At 35.0% G+C, this 21,661-nt stretch overlaps 1 protein-coding gene across 1 annotated transcript in view; it reads left to right on the top strand.

Annotated features, from left to right (window-relative positions):
- The window catches only part of LOC132844775 (contactin-4), a 105,496-nt gene that overhangs the window by 26,927 nt on the left and 56,908 nt on the right, over nt 1-21,661 (top strand). Inside the window, exons 3-7 of the mRNA XM_060868585.1 lie at nt 10,384-10,510; nt 11,146-11,321; nt 14,762-14,857; nt 19,073-19,276; nt 19,725-19,827. Coding sequence (XP_060724568.1) covers nt 10,384-10,510; nt 11,146-11,321; nt 14,762-14,857; nt 19,073-19,276; nt 19,725-19,827 — 706 coding nt within the window. The remainder of the gene's footprint in view (nt 1-10,383; nt 10,511-11,145; nt 11,322-14,761; nt 14,858-19,072; nt 19,277-19,724; nt 19,828-21,661) is intronic.

Here is a 21,661-nt window from a genome sequence, read left to right on the forward strand (position 1 = left end):
ATCTTCAATGGGTAAGGCTGTCCCTTGAGTAGACTCAGAATCCTTTTTTCAACTGCCAAGACTAGAACCTGATTTCGACTTCTGTTGTTGTAGCCTATGCACCTCAAGGTTCAATGTTTTGTGCATGCTGATTTGCTTTTCTTCTCTGCACAGTTGTAAAGTGTGTTTATAAGAGTTAATTCTTTCTGTCAGTTCAGAACAATGTGGCTGTTGTGTGTTAAGTCCTATGCCAAACTGCATTGCCAAATATTGAAACCCTCAACAAACCTTAAATATTTTAAGCATCTATTAGTTGCCATTCAAGCTTGTCTCATGATTATATTATCAGAAATATATTATATATGTTAGTTCTTGTTATAGTAAAGGGGCATGCAGTAAATGGATAATTAGGTGATTTGTCAGGACTCAGCCCAGACTTTGGCCACGTGCTTTTGTTTATGTTTTGTGTCACATGTCTGTCCTGCCCTTGTCTCTTCCTCGTCGCCTCTGCACCCTTGTTCCGCGTGTCTAATTGTGATTAGTATTTAGTCGAGTCGCGTTGCCTTAAGCAGCGCAGAATCCTCTGTTGCTATCGTCTATTGTCGTCCCTTGTTGCATCCTGTGTCATGTCTTGGTTCCTGTTTTGTGTTTTTTATTTAATAAATCCTGTTTTCTTTTACGCTGTCCTGCATTTGGGTCTGTTTTATCCCCCAGCGCTGACATGATTTGGCCTATTCATTATTGTAAGTAAATTTTATTTTTGGCACTAATATATATCCAATTGCATTAGTTTTTGAGCATTATATTGAGTAATTGCTCAATTTAAAAGAAAAAGGAAAAAAAAATATATATATATATATATATATATATATATATATATATAGTATAAAGCTCTTCTTGTTTTAAATTCTCACTGAGGGCTAAACCCCCTAAAGATGAAAACCTAGAACCGCTCCTGGTGTGTTGCATTTATGAAATCAATGAACTGCTACCGAGTAAACTAAATTTTATTTCTGCAGGCAAACAAAAATATTTTGAACAGTTTGAAATAACCTTAACAAAAAAGACGCTGGGTTGAAGGTTACTTTCAAATAAAATGTTCAATGTCTAATTGAGTCCTCTTCGTATTCATGACATCAAAATTGTATAAAGTACTAGAAAGCAATATGAGTAAAAGTACAAGTATCGTTCTAGAAAAAGACTTTGGTAGAAGTGAAAGTTACCTTTTAGAATATTACTTAAGTAAAAGTCTTAAAGTATCTGATATATCCATCCATCCATCCATCCATCCATTTTCTACCGCTTATCCGGGGCCGGGTCGCGGGGGCAGCAGTCTAAGCAGGGACGCCCAGACTTCCTTCTCCCCAGACACTTCCTCCAGCTCTTCCGGGGGAATACCGAGGCGTTCCCAGGCCAGCCGAGAGACATAGTCCCACCAGCGTGTCCTAGGTCTTCCCCGGGGCCTCCTCCCGGTTGGACATGCCCGGAACACCTCCCAGTATCTGATATATACTGTAGTTAAATATCAATAGTAATTTTCTGATATTTAATGTACTTAAGTATTTGAAGTAAAAGTAAAAAGTAAAATTTCAGTGATTTTCGGTAGGCATAAGATGCACTCATAGGAAGAATCTTTCATTCCAATGTACAGAAACATTTCTTGGAAATATGGCCACGGGTGTATAACGTTATCTACTTCACACTGTTCACCAAGTTCACCACTATCGTAGGGGTGGTCGTCTACGATAACGGGAGGTCCTAAAGTAGGTGCTTCCATGGTGATTTCAGTTGTGCTTCATCCTCCTTTGGCAACATTACACTGAAATAGAGCGTGCGGAGCATAATGCAATCTAGGAGCAGTGATCCGCCAAAGCTCCGTTATTGCAGTCGCACACATTTCTTCTGATTTTATTTTGTAGTAACGAGTAACGAAGATGCTTAGTGGAAATATATCAGAGTAAAAGTATACAGTTTATCTAGGAAATGTAGTGGAGTAAAAGTGAAAGTTGACATAAATTTAAATAGCGAAGTAAAGTACAGATACGGGAAATTTCTACTTAAGTACAGTAACGAAGTATTTGTACTCCGTTACATTATAACACTGGTGAACTGTATATGGTGGACATGACAAACACACTTCTTTTTTCACTTCTCAGCCAAGCAGTCTTTGGATATGTGAAGATGAATAAAATTTCTTCACAATGATGCATGTAATTATGAATTATAAAGTTATATTATCCCAATGCTTTTCTAAATAGTTGAAGTTCCTTAACACAGGATATTGGGCCATATCGAAATTGGTTCTTTTTATATTATCATTAAACTGGCAATCTTTTAAAATTCTGACTGATTCTAAAATGCTTACATTGACTATTTTATATGACTCATATTTTATTAATACCTTTATTGATACCTGAATTTTATAATATGTGAGAAAGTTAGTGAAGTTAACAGAGAACAATATTGTAAAGAAACAATATTATTATTCCCCACGATGTATGCAAAATCTGATGTTCTGACAGCAAATCAGAGCAACTCAGACACCAGCAAAGTAAACTGTAAAACCAACCTGAACTTATGCAAAATTTTAGAATTCTTACATTTCCCCCCACATCATACTGTACATCTCAGCAGAACTGAAATTAACCCACTTTCCAAGCCATTTAAAGTACATCCATAGTTGTCAGGACTCAGCCCGGACTTTGGCCACGTGCATTTGTTTGTGTTCTCTGTTCACGTGTCTGCCTCGCCCTTGTCTCTTCCTCCCTGCCTCTGCACACCTGTCCCACATGTGTCTGATTAATTAGTATTAGTATTTAGTTAAGCCGCGTTGCCTTGTGCAGCGCGGAATCCTTTGTTTTGTTTTGTCTTGGTGTCTTTTGTTGTCGTGTCTCGAGTCGGTGTCCATTTTTTTTTAAGTTATTAAAACCTGTTTTTCTTTTAAGCTATCCTGCATTTGGGTCTTTTATCCCTGCGCTTGTGACAATAGTGATTGCTAAAGTCTTTTTAGAGGCACAAGCATGAAGGTGCTATTTCAGTCCTCAGGCCAAAGAATGATTCAGTAAGACTGAAACTAAAATGTGTGTACTGTATTGTAGTAATAACCCCATCTGTGTTGCATTTGTTGAGGTTAAGGATCCAAATGATGAAAAGGCCTATATCAGTTTTTTAAGAACTTTAGCTATCAGCAATCAGTAACGAGTAACTAAAATATTGTAGTTACATTTAAAGTTCTCATTTACGTCACTACAGTGTGCTTCTGTGCAACAAGTTTATGTATGTATCTCTTTGTTTAAAATGTTTAATTATTACTATTGATTAATAATTTTACCTTTTAATACTTACCAAGGCTAAGAACTCTCATGCCTAAACAATTTATTAAAGATTATATTAACTGTGAATCTACTAAGGGTTCCCCAACCATGCATATCAAAGTCAAAACCTCTATAAAATAAGACAGATTTTTCTACTTTTTTGTTTTTTCACAGGATCAAATTAATAGTGGACACATTAGCAATATGAGGATGAATGCAAGCTTTTTAAAATGATGTATGCAATCGTTAATAATAAATATAGTTTCTCATCATTATTTGTATTAATGTTATTCACAAATCAGTAAAAACACTATGGAGATCTGAAAAGACTTCGTTTTTAATATTGAACTTTAATAATTACCTTTAAGATTGAAAGCACTTTACCTGGATGTCAGAAGTTCCTCCTTGACACATGGCTACTGTTTCAGCATCAATTTCAACTGTTTACATGAGTATACGCATCATCCTTGTGGTTCTTAGGGACAGTATACCAAATATCCGGTTATTGACTTTCATGAATTGTTTCAGACTCTTTGTTGGGGGTGGGGGGTTCAGGCAGATGGGGTGGGGTGTGGGAATCACGAGGTTAAAAAAGAACCCCAGATCAATAGAGTTGGCTGAGATAACAAAGGGTTTGAAGGTCAGCACTTGTGGTCCCTTCGAGCAGATAATACCGGAACATAATCAATCTCATCTGATTTAATCTGTTCCTCTATCTTGGCTCGTTTTTCTCTCCTCCCCTGGTCAGTTCTTTTCATTTTCGAGCCAGTGATTGCATTTTCCTCTAGAAACTTGGTAAAAAGAATGAGGATAAATTCACAGAATGTTGATATAGTGAGACGAGAACTTGTACAGTATGCTCAGGTCAAGAGAGAATGAACTCCTATTAGATGTAAAACATTTAAAAATAACAGCTAATATGGCCAGACCAAAATCATTTACAGTACAGTCAAGCACCTACACAACCTGCCCATATGATGTTGAATATCAGCATTTAGTTAATGACATGCTATCTACCAAATGTCCACTCAGAAGTGAGATTAATATAGCTGTCAGGGATAGCAGTGTCCATGGCAGGGATAAAAACCCGACCCAAATGCAGGGATAACAAAAACACGATTTTTTAACAAAAACGAGAAAAATAGGAAAAACGTACTAGAAACATGTCACGGCAAACAAAAGTGACTCACTTAATTTGTAAGTGGCCACACTTAATTATGAGAAATGAAGCTAATTTTAAGCAAATATTCCGCCTAGAATAAAAGCATATGCCATGACACATCTTCTTCAAAAATCCATTCTTACATTTACAGCCTTTGATTCTCATTTTTTCCACAATGAGACATAGATGAAAGAATTAAAAAAAATATGCAGAACCAAAGTAATGGTTTTCATTTAAAGGAATCTGAAGCATTAAATGTATTAATGAAGAATGTAGACACTACTGGGCATGCATTGCATTGCAGGCAAGGATGGTCATAACAAATTACTTTTGATACTTAATTCTGCTAATTTAGACACTGAAAAAATATAATCACTGTTATTATATTCCAGTTAATGAAATTAACTAGATCACTCAAATGATTTTTTTAAATATTTTAAATTTGAACTTTTCAAAGAACCCTATTATATACTGTGTACCTAGAACAACTATAAAGATTAAATTGAACTTGCTTGCTATATATACATCGCACCAGTGACCCAATGAAATCAAACAACTGCAAACTGTTGCATTGTTGTTTTTGCAAATTATTATTCAGAATATCTAAATAAATAAGAAATAATTATTTTAGAAATCCTATAGGATATGTTACAATTATCCATGATTCAGGAAGCTGTTCTAAACATTGTGCTTAATGTAAAATAGTTTGTAAAATAATAATGTAAAATATATATATATATATATATATATATATATATATATATATATATATATATATATATATATATATATACACATATATATATATATATACATATATATATATATATATATATATATATATATATATATATATATATATATATATACATATATACATACATATGTATATACATTAATTACTTCTGTAATTACTGTAATAAATACATGTTAATACATTTGTTTTTCATTTGTTCAAAGTTAATTAATGAATATATGCATATTTTTTAGAGATATTTTGCATCACTACACTGGGTGCTAGTGTTATGTAAAAAAAAAAAAGTGTTATTTTTCCCTGTGTATGGAGATTGTTTTGGGACAGCTTTGATCTGCTGTAAGTGACACAGTAAGTGAAAAATTTGAGTTACCTGAATACTTATTTAATATTCAGTGAAACTATGCAGAGAGTAAATAAGTAAATAAATACATAAATATATTGATTAACAATAGAGTCAGTCCAATAAAGATTGTATTATAGTGCCATATGGTAATGTATTACACTTTTAATTCTGTGCCACTGTCAGCGGCAAAGTGCTACCAGCAAACGCCTTTACCATATTCATGTCCTATTCAGGCATCCATTCATAACAGGGAAATAAACAATGGTGCTAAGAAATTGAAGTGACTAAAGAATAGCTTGGATGTGTTTAGATGAAAAGGCTTGGATCCTTTAGACCAGGGGTCGGCAACCCGCGGCTCCCTGTAGATTTGGAAAATAAATATTTGATTGAATTTTTTTTAGTTAGTTAATTTTAAAAAATGTCATTCTAAATTCTAAGATTCTGATGCTCTTGTAACATTAAAATAAACCGTGTTTAATTTTTTTTTCGCTCAAAATATGCGTCGTAACTGCTGACTTGAGAAATCCGCCGGCGCGAAATTGAAAATTCCATTCAGTTCAGATCAAGCTTTTCAACCCCAGGTAGGCAAACATAGATAAATGCAAGAAAAGAAAAGTTTCTGAAGAAAACAGGACATTTAATGAGATGTGGACAGATTCATTTGCTTTTACTGCTGATGAGAGTGGCTTCCCAGTATGCCTAATGCTGCAGCCGGCAAGTTAAAATTTTGATGTCATGAATACGAAGAGGACTCAATTAGACATTGAACATTTTATTTGAAAGTAACCTTCAACCCAGCGTCTTTTTTGTTAAGGTTATTTCAAACTGTTCAAAATATTTTTGTTTGCCTGCAGAAATAAAATTTAGTTTACTCGGTAGCAGTTCATTGATTTCATAAATGCAACACACCAGGAGCGGTTCTAGGTTTTCATCTTTAGGGGGTTTAGCCCTCAGTGAGAATTTAAAACAAGAAGAGCTTTATACTATATATATATATATATATATATATATATATATATATATATATATATATATATATATATATATATATATATATTATATGACTACATAGTAAGCCAAAAGTTATGGTATTATTTAAAATGGCAAAAGTGGACACCAAAATGTTATGCATGATGTAATGATGCCAGTCTTGAATCAAATCAGTTCGTGTATGTGTGCATTCTCTACAAACAGTGTGCGGTCATTAATAAAAAAAAATATTCACAAGACAAAGACCAAATCAATAAATGTTATTTTTATTTAGTATTGAATGGATTGTTTGCTTTAATATTTTGTTTGTGCTATCAACTCTGATAATACGAATAGTGAAATTTCACTACTTTTGGTTGCCGTCTTTGCGGTTTTCCGCCGATTAACGTTATAGATAGATGCCTCCAGCTCTGACTGCGCGTGCACGCTGCGCGTTCCTGTGCTTCTAACTTCTAATAAGGCAGACAGCTGATGACGCACTATTGAAAGACTACAACGCACGCGCGTAAAATCAAAGTAAAAAAAATCGCTCTTGGATCAAACTGATAAATAATTTTCTTTCCCATCGACGACATGTCCTGCATTTAACGTTTTTATTGTTTATTTATGAAAGTAAAAATTATACTTTTAGTTTTAGGGTGGCTGAGATCACAGACAGGGGGGCTGGAGCCACCCTAAAAAATCTCTAGAACCGCCCCTGCAACACACTACAGTTTAATCTATATTTTCCATAAAGGTAAAAAACGATATATCTTCATTTTAGATGTCAAAAGGGTTTTGTGGCTCCCTGTGTTTTTTTTTTTCTGTGGGAAATGGGTCCAAATGGCTCTTTGAGTGTTTAAGGTTGCCGACCCCTGCTTTAGACAGATTGTGTTTGTCACTCTTAGAAAAGATTCATTCTAATACATCACCTTTCAATAGATCTACTTGAATAATCTTGTTTAGATATAAACAGTGTGAAAATGAAATACAGGTGTAGGTTTATAGTTTTCCTGGTACTGTAGTCTATACGCATTAAACTAATACTTTTAGCACAATCCAAACAGTGCTGTTGGCAACAGAGACCATTGGCAAACAAGCCTCCTCTCTCTCTCTCTCTCTCTCTCTCTCACGCTCTCTCTCACGCTCTCTCTGGAGACTCTCATAGTAGTGTGTCGACACAAAATATCGGCTGCTGTGGATCAGCTGTGAGCCTGCGGGACTGGGATTCTGCCTGTGCTTATTTGGATGAATGAATTATTAATGCGCTACTGATTTTCCTCAAGCTCCAGCTTTGCTGATAGATATACCAACAGACTTTCAGTGTATGTACTACTGAACTTCACTGCAGCGCTGCAACCTCTTATTATTTCTCTTTTTTTTCAGACGACAGAATCTAATGTTCACTCAAGAACTTTGTACAGGCAATAAAAGTGAAAGTGTGAGTTTGGATAATGAAGATGTGCATTTTGCTATCATGGGCAGCCCTAACCCTGCTGTCACTCAATAGCTACCTCACAGGTATAGTGTTTTCCCAGTATCCATTAACCGCATGTGATGTACTTAATTTCTATTTCTGCACAGCACAAGATGAGGTTGGTGCTTTATTGCACTGCAACTGAATTACTTTGCTCTTTCTTTTTTCAAATAGAACACACTAGGATTAAGTTTCTTCAATTGCCCATATGGCTTCTTTTTTGTACATCTTAATGGAGTATGTAATCAAACCTTACTTTGAAGAAAATTTTCAAGATCTTGACAAATTTCACACAATTCCTTAGAAACGATGAAACGAAATGAAATGAAAAGTCTTGGCCTTGACCTGCTATTACTAGTCACACTGACCTGAATGATTGAAAACCTTCATAGACTCACTTAATCCACTCCTCCAGCATTGTGTGTTTTATACTTAGAAGAAGAGGTGGCTCAAGAACTTCCTCCCTGCGGTAAAGACAACCACCTTTCCCAGAACAAGCGGCCATGATCTAAATGGATCATTAATTCCCTTCATTTAAAGGACATATAAAAAGGCAAAGGAAAGGAAAAAATGAATGAGGAGACATAAGGCCCTCACCCCAGGCAAACAGGCCATTTCTATTAGCCTGACTATGTGGGAGGGAGCATTTTACTTTGTCCTTGTCAAGGTTAGGGACCTGTATAAAAGTGAGAGAGAGGCAATTGTCCTGTTGAGAATCAGCAGGTGATTCATTCCTAAAGAAGACAGGGTATGAACAAAGAAAAGCATGATGAAATTTAACTGGGATATTCTGTCCTGTGACAAAGGCTTTGGTTGCACATTTTATTGGATTTGCAAATGTGCATCAGTTTGGGTTTAATCACAGTCACAATTTTTATGTTCAAAAGGTGACTGAATAGTGCGCTAGCAAATAGATTACCACAACAAAAGAAATGCCTTTACAGATGAGATATTTTAATATTACATGATGTACTATTTAAGAAGAGTATATGGAAAGACAACATGAGTTAATATCCTTGAAATAGTAAAGCATGTAGTAATAGCAGGTCATATTAAATTGAACCAAGTGAGTGTAGTATACTGTATAATGAATATTTATAGATGGATTTATTTATAACACAATCACAATGACACAAGCCAAAAGAGAAAGATAGTAAGTTAGCTTCCTTCCTTACCTTAGATTGATTGCTATTGAGACTGATAAGGAAAAGGACTTGACTCTGGCATTCAAATTTTTTGAGAGATAGTTGGAATTATTTTGTGTTGAATATCCAAATTACCGTCGCTCATTTATATCTCTTATGTTCTTCTAAGCTAAAAAGTGTTCTAAGCTAAAAAAATGTAATATACAAGTGAAACTTGTGTATTATATTCATTCATTACACAAAGACTGATATATTTCAAATGTTTATTTCTTTTAATTTTGATTGTAACTGACAACTAAGGAAAATCCCAAATTCAGTATCTGAATTTCAGAATTCCAATATTTCAGTATTCAGAAAATTGTGAAATGAGCATGAGCATGTACAGCACTCAGTACTTAGTTGGGGATCCTTTTGCCTGAATTACTGCAGCAGTGCGGCATGGCATCGAGTCGATCAGTCTGTGGCACTGCTCAGGTGTTATGAGAGCCCAGGTTGCTCTGATAGTGGCCTTCAGCTCTTCTGCATTGTTGGGTCTGGCATTTCGCATCTTCCTCTTCACAATACCCCATAGATTTTCTATGGGGTTAAGGTCAGGTGAGTTTGCTGGCCAATTAAGAACAGTGATCCCTTGGTCCTTAAACCAGGTACTGGTAGCTTTGGCACTGTGTGCATGTGCCAAGTCCTGTTGGAAAATGAAATCTGCATCTCCATAAAGTTGGTCAGCAGCAGGAAGCATGAAGTGCTCTAAAACTTCCTGGTATACGGTTGCGTTTACTTTGGACCTCGGAAAACACAGTGGATCAACACCAGCAGATGACACTGACTGTGGAAACTTTACACTGGACCTCAAGCAATGTGGATTGTGTGCCTCTCCTCTCTTCCTCCAGTCTCTGGGACCCTGATTTACAAAGGAAATGCAAAAATTACTTTCATCAGAGAACATAACTTTATACCACTCATCAAGCTGGGCTCTCATAACACCTGAGCAGTGCCACAGACTGATCGACTCCATGCCACGCTGCATTGCTGCAGGAATTTAGGGAAAAGGAGCCCCCATATATGCATCTTATATATATATAAGTTTACCCATTGCTCCCCCTGTCCTGAAGGATAAGAAGAACTCTAAAGGAGTTCCCGAATGAAATGTAACATTATTTTCCTGTTTTGTTGATCAATAATCACACATCTGTTTTTTTTCTGAATATGACAACATGCACTAGGCTTTGCTTTTTTGCAGAGAGGATTATTCAACATGGACCTGTTTTCACCCAAGAGCCCAGTGACAGTGTTTTCCCACTAAGCAGTGAAGACAACAAGATATTTATCAACTGCAAAGCCAAAGGAAATCCGACGCCACATTACAGGTAAAAAATGGCCCATACTAGCTTAAAATTCTCAAGCATTTTAGAGCACATCAAAGAGCACTGGCCAAGGGTCAGGTCTTGGTGGTTAGAGTATTAGAATGTAAAGGGGAATCCCTTCATCCGAATCAGTGTGCTGTTTCATTTCAATTTAGATAAAAATCTGTATTGTTATCATCAGGAAATGTAACTAAAAGGGGTGGAGGAAAGACACAAATTAAAGCAAAGGACATGTCAAAACATAACATAAACATTAAACATATTATTGCTTGTGTGCCTGGGAGTGTGAAAGGTTGGACTTCTTTTCTTTGCACCCTACAAACACGTACACACACACACACACACACACACACAAACTACTATTTGCATTTTGTTTATTTATTTGTAAGTTGTATTTGATTAAATTGCCAGTTGTTCAAGTAACAAGTAAAAAGAAAGTCATAGGTCAGTTTGACATGCACATACACGAGTTTAGATTTAAGTAGCCAGATATTATATATATATATATATATATATATATATATATATATATATATATATATATATATATATATATAGCCAGTGTATTTAAAGGTTTGCCATCACAATTGTTCAGTTGCTGTTGGAAAATGCAAAACTGTGCTTCCCTTCACCTGCAGGTGGAAAATCAATGGAAAAGATCTCAGTGCTTACAATAATTTAAACTACAGCCTGGCAGAGGGCAACCTCTTGATCAATAACCCACAGGCAATGAAAGATGGAGGATCGTACCAGTGTATTGCCAGTAATGCTTTTGGAACCATCCTGAGCCGCAAGGCCAAAGTGGAGTTTGCCTGTGAGTAAAGTTCAGACATCAAATTGAAAGGTTTCCTGAATAATTCTATTGTAAAGTTGCTTTTATATACACAAACACACACTAATATATATATATATATATATATATATATATGTATATATATATATATATATATATACATATATATATATATATATATATACATATATATACATATATATATATATATATATGTATGTATATATATATATATATATATATATATATATATATATATATATATATATATATATATATATATATACATATATATATATATAGATGTGAGTACACATTCACATTTTTACATAAGTGAAAATGTACAAATTGGGCCCAAAGTGTCAATATTTTGTTTGGTCACCATTATTCTCCAGCACTGCCTTAACCCTTTTGGGCATGGAGTTCACCAGAGCATCACAGGTTGCCATGGTTGCCAGGTTGCCACTCCTCCATGATGACATCACCGAACTGGTGGATGTTAGAGACCTTGCACTCCTTCAACTTCTGTTTGAGAATGCCCCACAGATGCTCAATCTCATCTGGTTGCCTTCACACGCTTGACACCATCTGAATCAAATACATTTATCTGATTCTTATTAGACCAATACACTAATCCATGTCCTTAGTCTGTTTGCCTTCAGAAAACAGTTTGCTGGTTTTCTTGTGCATCATCTTTAGAAGTGGCTTTCTTCTGGGATGACAGCCATGTAGACCAATTTGATGCAGTGTGCGGTGTATGGTCTGAGCACTGACAGGCTGACCCCCACCCCTTCAACCTCTGCAGCAATGCTGGCAGCATTCATATGTCTATTTCCCAAACACAACCTCTGGATATGATGCGGACCAGGTGCATTCAACTTCTTTGGTCGACCATGGCGAGGCCTGTTCTGAGTGGAACCTGTCCTGTTAAACCACTGTATGGTCTTGGCTCTTGGCCACTGTGCTGCAGCTGAGTATCAGGGTCATGGCAATATTCTTATAGCCTATGCCATCCTTATGTACAGCAACAATTCTTTTTTTCAGATCCTCAGAGAGTTCTTTGCCAAGAGGTGCCATGTTGCATTTCCAGTGACCAGTATGAGAGAGTGAGAGTGATAACACCAAATTTAACACGCCTGCTCCCCATTCACACCTGAGACCTTGTAACACTAACGAGTCACATGACACCGGGGAGAGAAAATAACTTATTGGGCCCAATTTGTACATTAACGGCATTAACGGACATTAATGGCTGTGTTGAATTGTTTTGAGGGGACAGCAAATGTAAACTGTTATAAAAAAATCACTACTTTACATTACAGCAAAGTGTCATTTCTTCAGTGTTTCATGTAATATATATAGTACTGTGCAAAAGTTTCAGGCAGGTGTGAAAAAATGATGTAAACAAAGAATGCTTTCAGAAATATAAATAATGAGTGTTTATTTCTGTCAATTTACAAAATGCAAAGTGAGCAAACAAAAGAAAAATCTAAATCAAATCAATATTTGGTGTTACTACCTTTTGCTTTCAAACCAGCACCAATTCTTATAGGTATACTTGCACAAAGTCAGGGATTTTGTAGGATTATAGTCAGTTATATGATCAACCAATTATACCAAACAGGTGCTAATGATCATCAAGGTCATAGGAACTGGGGTGCAGAAAAATGGCAGCAGGTGCTCTGGACTGATGAGTCAAAGTTTCAAATATTTGGCTGTAACAGAAGGCAGTTTGTTCATCGAAGGACTGGAGAGTGATACAATAATGAGTGTCTGCAGGCAACATTGAAGCATGGTGGAGGTTCCTTGAACATTTGTGGCTGCATTTCTGCAAATGGATTTGGAGATTTGGCCAGGATTAATGGTGTTCTCAATGCTGAGAAATACAGGCAGATACTTATCCATCATGCAATACCATCAGGGAGGCGTATGATTGGCCCCAAATTTATTCTGCAGCAGGACAATGACAACAAACATACAGCCAAAGTCATTCAGAACTATCTTCAGCGTAAAGAAGAACAGGAAGTACTGGAAGTGATGGCATAGCTCCCACAGAGCCCTGATCTCAACATCATCGAGTGTGTCTGAGATTACATGAAGAGACAGAAGGATGTGAGAAAGCCTACATCCACAGAAGATCTGTGGTTAGTTCTCCAAGATGTTTGGAACAACCTACCAGCCGAAGGCAAAGGGTGGTCACACCAAATATTGATTTGATTTAGATTTCTCTTTTGTTCATTCACTGCATTTTGTTCACTTATGAAAATAAATGTTTAACACTTCCATTTTTGAAAGCATTCTTTGTTTACAGCAATTTTTCACACCTGCCTGAAACTTTTGCACAGTACTGTGTGTGTGTGGCATGCTGTTAGTAGCATCAAACGTGATACTAGAATCAGCTTTCAATGTTTGTTCAATAATTATTTGTTTATTTATTTAAAATATCAGATTGATTAGTTTTTCTGTGTCTTACACTTTGGACATGCACCAGTATCAGAGGCAGGACATTTAATGAAATGTATAGCCGATTGTTTCATTCTTTCTGAAGAAGAGAATGCCAAACTGCCATACAGAATTTTTTGATCCATTGTTTGTAATGGACATCGACATGAACATGAATGTGCCAAGTGTTATTGTATGTGTCAGGATTCATAGTTTGTGGTGGCCATGATATGTAGGTCAAGGTAGTCTCTGAAAAATGAAGTTCAAACTCGATTCCAGTGAAGTATGTTTATAGATCTTAGGTGTAGGATCTAAGTACAAATTGTCATTTCAATATAAGATTCTTATAGTACGAACATTAATAATATTATTAATATAATTCTGAATATCATGGATGAAATACTGAAAATGGCATACTGACAATGTGTATTAACAGCATAAACAATCCTGTTGTCATTTGCAATTCCAAAGCCATTCTTGAGTGACATAATCAGCAATGCTGTTTATGCAGTATTTTTCTGGGTTTATTCAAAAATGCATCTTTACATATACGGAGTGTTTTGTGTTCACAACAATGACATTTTTATAAGCTCTTCCTGCAATGTGTTATCCTAAATCTCAGAAACATATAATTACAAGTGAATTACAATAAACAAACATGTATGGAAATTTATTAGGTATCTGTTAATTGTTGCAAAGTTAATTTTGGATCTAGATAATTCATTATTCAACTGTAGTAATTGTAGATCCATTCTTGTATAGAATTAGTTGTAATATATCCCACAGTGTACAGGATCTGACATCCAGAAAATATGTTTTCAAGCTTTCCCTTAGACAGCCGATTAAATGCTTAACTAAAAGCTTTGTTTTTAATTGGCTGACTGATGCCTGCAGTGGTAGTGATATTTCATATATTCTCTGTGGATTTGAATGGTATTTTCTAAAGGTTCCTTTCCTCTGAGTGCTTTTCAATGAGATGGTGCTTACACAATGAAAACTAATGGCATAACTGTTTGCAGATCTTCAGAATTTTACCAACAAGGCCAGAAATGCAGTCTCAGTGAGAGAAGGTCAGGCTGTGGTGCTGCTATGTGGCTCACCGCCCTATTTTGGAGGTATTGTGCTCTTGTATTTGCTGTTGATAATATATTTTTATTTAAGGCAATTTTATGTAGCTCTTCATCTTTCACTCTTCATTCACCTTGGGATATCTTTTCTGAGCTGTAAATTTTCAAAGCTGCCCAACTATGGTTTGATCCAGCAGGTGGCACCAATGAGCAATGGAACTGGAGGGTAACTAAAAACACAAAAGCACACTGAAAGTTCTAGTTTGTGCAAATATTTTGCAAAGAATAACATTATTCCAGATGATAAGGATGCCACTAGTGTCATACAATCTTTTTAAAAAATGTAGCTTTGTTTTAGTATCTAACAGTAATAATGAGGTATACTTGTAAACAAGAACCTATTTCAAGAATTTGAAATCAAAAAGAATATCAATAATGATGAGAAAGATCAGTATATATTTTTAATTAAAATGACAATACACTGACAATGCAGCAAATCAAAAATGGAATTTATTATAGCATATTTTTATGATATATAAACAAAATTGAAACCCGATAAGGATTATTTGAAAATAATAAAAGGTGCTTTTCTCAGTTGTGTTTATAGATATTCATTACTTTCTACCAAGTATATGGCCATCATTACAAAATAATAATTCAATAGTTACTATTTTTCACTAATTAATCAAATTCCTTAAAAGAAATCACATGTTCACTAGCACATTAATAGAAAAAAATACAATAATAAAAGGTTAAACTTCAAGAATCATGCACCAAAAATAAGACATGAAAAAGATAGCAATAATCAAACCTCCAAACTCAAAGCACACATCTTCACCAATGCATGTAAAGTTTCTCTCTCTCTCTCTCTCTCTCTCTCTCTCTCTCTCTCTCTCTCTGACAAACACACCTACCTCATGGCATTTAGCTCAATTTCTCCATACCTCCTCCTTTCTTAATGCCACATGTGCCCTTGCGGTCATTTGGAAAGGTTATTTTCTTTAGGCTTGGCCTTATATTGCTGGCTAATAAAGGCATTTGGCAGTCCTTGTGGAGCAACAAGCTTTTTTATCCCTCTTTGCAGCCACTGATGTCTGCTGTGCTAATATGCAGCTGATTAGCGGGCCATCAAAGCTCACAGACACTCACATACACACATGCCACTGGTGCAATTTCATGCCATCAGCCCAGCATTCTGTCACTCGGCTGCATTTTCCAGAGGATCGAATGGCCTTAAGCATTATGGCCCTCCCTCTGTTAGCTCATAGTCCCTTTTTCCCTTTTCCACTTCTCCTGTTGAGTGCTTTCATATAGATATATGCTTTGGATCTGTGGAACTGTAGCTCTGGACTGGAGGGTTTTAAGATCCTCTTCCCCTTTCCAATTCCCTTTTAGCTTTATCTGCTTCACTAAGTGACATCATGGTAATATTAATGCAAATAAATTCTTTTTTTTTGTATGTTGCAATCTGGATGAAGTGCTGGGGTTTTGTCTGTATTTTTTTCATATATATATTATTTACAGTGCAAATAACTGATATGAAGTTATATGGGGTGTACTTAAATGCACTTTATCGCTATACAGTATAATCAAATGATATTGCTTGGGTCACTGGGTCATTAATTGCAATGTGGTAAACAGTACTTGAACTCATTCAATTACTACTATTCAGTAATCATTAAAGGACCATCACACCCCATCAATTCGTTTAATATTTAAGTCTATAATCTATGAACTAAAATGGGTCTTTGTTCAATCTTCTCTATAAAAAAAAAAAGCACTCTGACTTTTAGACATGCCATGCTTAGTTCTTATCGAGCTGTGTTTCAATCTGTCCAGCCCTCCCAGGCCTTTAATAAGCACCCCTTAATTTGACATTTGATGTCAACAGATCCAGCTGCTTGGCACTACGGTCTCTGTCTCATCAAGATACATGGAACTGAAACCCCCCCAGAAACAAAAAGGCCAAATTCATTTCTAAACTGTTGTGAAATCTTTATAAAGTGATTGCAAAAGCATTGCAAAATGCATTTAAATGGGTGAAATTTATTTTTTTCCTTTACTCTCACCATAATTGTAGTTTCATATAAAACTAATAATTAATTAATTAATTAATCAGCAAATCGTTAAAGAACACTGAACCACACTACTAGTCATACTAGTATTTTTAGTACTAGTCATTGAGGATTTTTTCCAGTTTTTCTATTGTTATTATTTAAGAATAAAAACAAAATATTAAACTTTGAAAACTATAATATATAGAAGAAAACCAAAATAATTGACCAAGATTTGGAATGCAAGTTCTGTGGCTATCATTGGCACTGACTTATGTAAACTGTACAATTGAAGGTTAGAAATGACTTATAAAGTTATGGGAAAATGACTGTCTATCTAAACATGCCAAAAACTAGGATAAGCTATGTTAAATTGCTCCTGTGAATTAATTTGTGAATTCATGTTTGTGTAATGCCCTGACAATATATTGTGAGTCAATTCTCTATATCCATTGGAACTATGACCCGGATTAAACAGTTACTGAAGATGACTGATAATTAAGATACAGTAAGGGTAAATCAGTGTCAACTGTACATTATTTTCAAATAAAACGTATAATATTTCTAGAAAATTTGAAAATGCAAACAGGCACCTTCATACATTGAAAAGCATCAGAATATGTATACAATCATTCTGTGATTTTTTTTTTTTTTTTTTTTTTTTTTTGTACCCTTCCTCCACATCTTTTTTAGAATTTGTTTTGCCACTGTGGTTTTTATACTAGATAAATGTCACAGCACTGCCAGGCCTATCACTACAGTTTGATTAGAAGGAATATTAGATCTGAAATAAATAAAACTAGTCAGGCATTAATGTAAGCAATACCCCATGCTATGTTGCACAACACTGTTTTCTCACACTGTTCCACTTCAAGAGGCTTGTCAGTGAGAGTCAGCACGAGTTACTTTAATGGTACATGGAGCAATGTAAACACCACAGAGACTTGTTACCAGATTTTTTTAGTGCACCATATGTTCCACCAAGGCTTACTGTATATGTTTATCTGTTAAATGATTTCATGTTCCTAATTAAACTGCCACTGTCATGAGCTCAATATTTACATTATAATGTAATAATGTACAATACAGTTGTCTCACAGTGATGCTGGATCATTGATAATTGTCTGGATGGTAGTGACTTTCATTCAAAGTAAATAAACGCTCCAGCATTAATTAGTTAATGAATTAATTCATTTATCTTCACTAAGCCTTATACACTAGTCAGAGTTTTGGTGGATCCGGAACACTGGGTGCAAGGTATAAAAATAATCCAACTCTAATCCATCTTAATATATAAATCAGTATCTTCTACCTGAATTAATTTTGAAAATAATTTACATTAAGGCACATGAAACCTGCTATATTTACTGTATAAATGATCAACATTTGCAAAACATGAAATTCAGCATTAAAAAAAATGTTAACAGTAACACCTTATTTATGGTGAACAAATATATATGGGTTAAAGGTTTATTCCTATCTTTCATTTCAGATGAAAACAGGACTAAAAATAATTCCACATAATTAAATAAATTAAATAATTAAATCATATATTTTTTAATAATATGGTCGGTATATGCAGAAACTTATGAAATATTGCTGATAAAATTCATGATTTGTTATTATTAATTAAATATACAATAAACAATGGTAAGATATACTAATCTTACCATAGGACTTTAATGGCTAAAGTCTTAGTTTAATCAAAGCAGATCACATTACAATATTTTCCCAATTTGCAAATGTGATCTGCTTTGATTAAACTAGGACTTTAGCCACAGAGCCACAGACTTAAATGATCCCTATACATATGTCAAAATGTATATGTTTATCTGAATACAAAATGTATTCACTGTAGAACTGAACAAGGTTTTTTTTTTTTTGTTTTTCTTTTTTTTGTGTAGAGATTGATTAAACCATTTAAAATTAAAATTGAAAGAGTTAAAAAAAAAAAGATATATAATCTATGCAGGTTTTAAACAGAAAATTATAATATACAATATTATACGAGTTGGGAAAATTTGGAAAACGACATATATAGCATATATAAGACCTTTTAATGGAATGGTTTTCCAATGGAAAGACTTATATACAATCCATATAGGGTAGCCTCTAAAGAAATGAAACTGTGGTTGACGGTGCTATGTATATTGTGTAGTCCGTATGAACTAATGTTTTTGTGTCTAATTTATTTGGCTTCTTTTTCCAGAGATTAGATACTCATGGATCTACAATGGCCATCCCAGTGTCCTCATCCAAGACAACCGCCGCTTTGTGTCCCAGAGAACAGGGAACCTCTATATAGCTAAAATGGAACCAACGGATGTGGGCAACTATACATGTGCAGTAAAGAATTTGATGACCAATGGCACTGCGTATAGTTCCCCCACTCCTGTGGTACTGCGCCAGGATGGTGAGGGACCTCAGGGTCTTAATGGGTGCATCAATCATCTATTGTTTCTGAAAAAAATATGTTGCAGCTCAGTCAGTGTCAACTAGTATTAACGATTGCCTTCCTTTTTAAAAATTATTCCAAAAGTAAAATGCAGAAAATACAATTAAAAAAATAATATAAACAAAAATTTGTACACTTGTAATGATGATGTAATTATGAAATAAAACACTATCTATAATTTAATCATTAAGATCATATATGTTTAGTGCTCTTTAACAGCCTTATCTGAATGTTGTATTAGCATGTATGTAGCTGTCTTATAAATCATTACTTACCTGTCAATCTTTTAGTTGGTTACAAAATAGGCTATATATCATATATTGTATACTAAATAAACATCTGTGTTTGTGATCATAAATTAACATATTTATTTTTAATTGATTGCTTTCTTCATCATTTATTCCAGGTGTGATGGGTGAATATGAGCCAAAAATTGAAGTCCAGTTTGAAGAAATTCTGCATGTCCTCAAAGGATCGTCGGTTAGACTGGAGTGCTTCGCTTTAGGAAAGTAGGTCTCTGCTTGTATAGCATATGGACTGTTTCCAGCCTCCAGAGATTTCTGAAGCTAGCAAGGACTTTGCACACTTGGCACATAGTACATCTTTGAGCCTTATTTAAGAGAAAGATATCAGGAAAATGCTGGCTCTTTTAATCTTAGCAAAATGTGGCCAGGACCAAAGAACAGGGCATTCATCATTGCAAAACCAGCTGCAAGCCATGATTCAGGGATTTTGTAGGAGGTTAGGGACTCTCTGATTTTTTAAAGGTAATATAGTATGTAGAGGCAGCATAAAGCCTAACAGGCTTCCAGTTTTTACAGCCTGGATGTTTCAAGAGATTATATCTCAGTATTATAAAAATAAAAAATAAAAAATAATAATAAAAAACTTACAAACAAACAATACAAATACATTGTTTGGGATCATGTTCAAGGTAAAGCCATGGATCCCATTGGGGGATTATTACAGATTTTTGTAATGTATTTTTGTATTACAGATGTCTGAGTGCCATGTCTGGAACATCAATGTCAGCAATATCAGCTAGAGAGATGTGACTCCAGTGAGATTGTTTTCCCTGGTGATGTTATGGAGTGTACTGACCCTCTGATTAAGTCAGGGGTTCATCATCCACCCTTCCATGCATTTATGGATATACAACATCAGCCTGAAGTAACTGCTGGAATCAGAGGCTTGACAAAGGGAGCTAATGAGATCCACAGATTTTGTACAGGCATGGCTGATTAGCACTACAAGCCTATAGAATTGCAGTAATGCTGGAGGAAGTATAGATGTCTGGTTGTCCAGTAGAAAGTGTGAACAGGGATAGAGGAATTTCAAGCCAGCAGGACTTTGGTTAAGTAACAGCAGGGTGTGTGAACCAAATGGGAAAAAGGATTGAATCGTAAGATATTATAGACAGAGCTGGAATGTCAAGCTATTCTGGATCAAGTCTTGATCTAGTTGGTTTATGATGACTGGACACAAACCCTGTTTAGTGAGCTGGCTACAATGACACTTTCATATGTGTGCTTCTCCTTGTATTAGATAGGTATATCTGTGTGTTAGACAGACATGGTGTGTGGTGTTAAGTGACAAATCCATAAGAAACTGAGTACAGACCATACAGTCACTGAGCATGCAGTAATGGTGTCCATGGGACTTGCTGCAGTTTCAGTCACTGATGAGGCCTTTATGGTCCTGATTGAACATGTTTGTGATCCTAAGTAAATGAGGAGTAATCTGAGGTATTACTTGGGCATAAACCAGGACCTGATCAGCTGCAGAGCCTCATTTTACATCAGAAATAATGTTCAATGCTTCATAAGGTGTATGATAAAATATCTCTAATTATATATAAATGACAAGACAACAATCATTGAAATCTAATGCAAGTATATTATACTAAAATAATGGCAATATATTACTGCAAAACTAATAGCAAAACATTCAAATAATTATGTGTACCTGTGAAACACCTCTGACACACCTTTATGCAAAAAGCAATCCATGCAGTTTCATTATTGAATCCTCACAGTACACACTGTGAATACTGTGAATATAGACCTGATAGAAGATACCTAAAAAAGATAATCCAAAATCATGTCCTGAATCTTCCCTTTGTTAATTTACTGTTGCTGAAAAGCATTCATTTGTTCACACAGCTAATATTGGATAATGAAATAATTTGATATTTTGGACACATTGATGATATAACTTGATATTACTTCTTGAGATTTACTGAGATTGGGAGTCCAGGAAAAAAAAAAAACTTGCAATTTTATTTAATTTTATTTTTTCATAAATCATATTATCTATTAATTACTACTGTCTGTAGCTAATATT

This window comes from Tachysurus vachellii, chromosome 4 (genome assembly GCF_030014155.1).
Source record: "Tachysurus vachellii isolate PV-2020 chromosome 4, HZAU_Pvac_v1, whole genome shotgun sequence".
In the NCBI taxonomy this organism is placed as follows: Eukaryota; Metazoa; Chordata; class Actinopteri; order Siluriformes; family Bagridae; genus Tachysurus; species Tachysurus vachellii.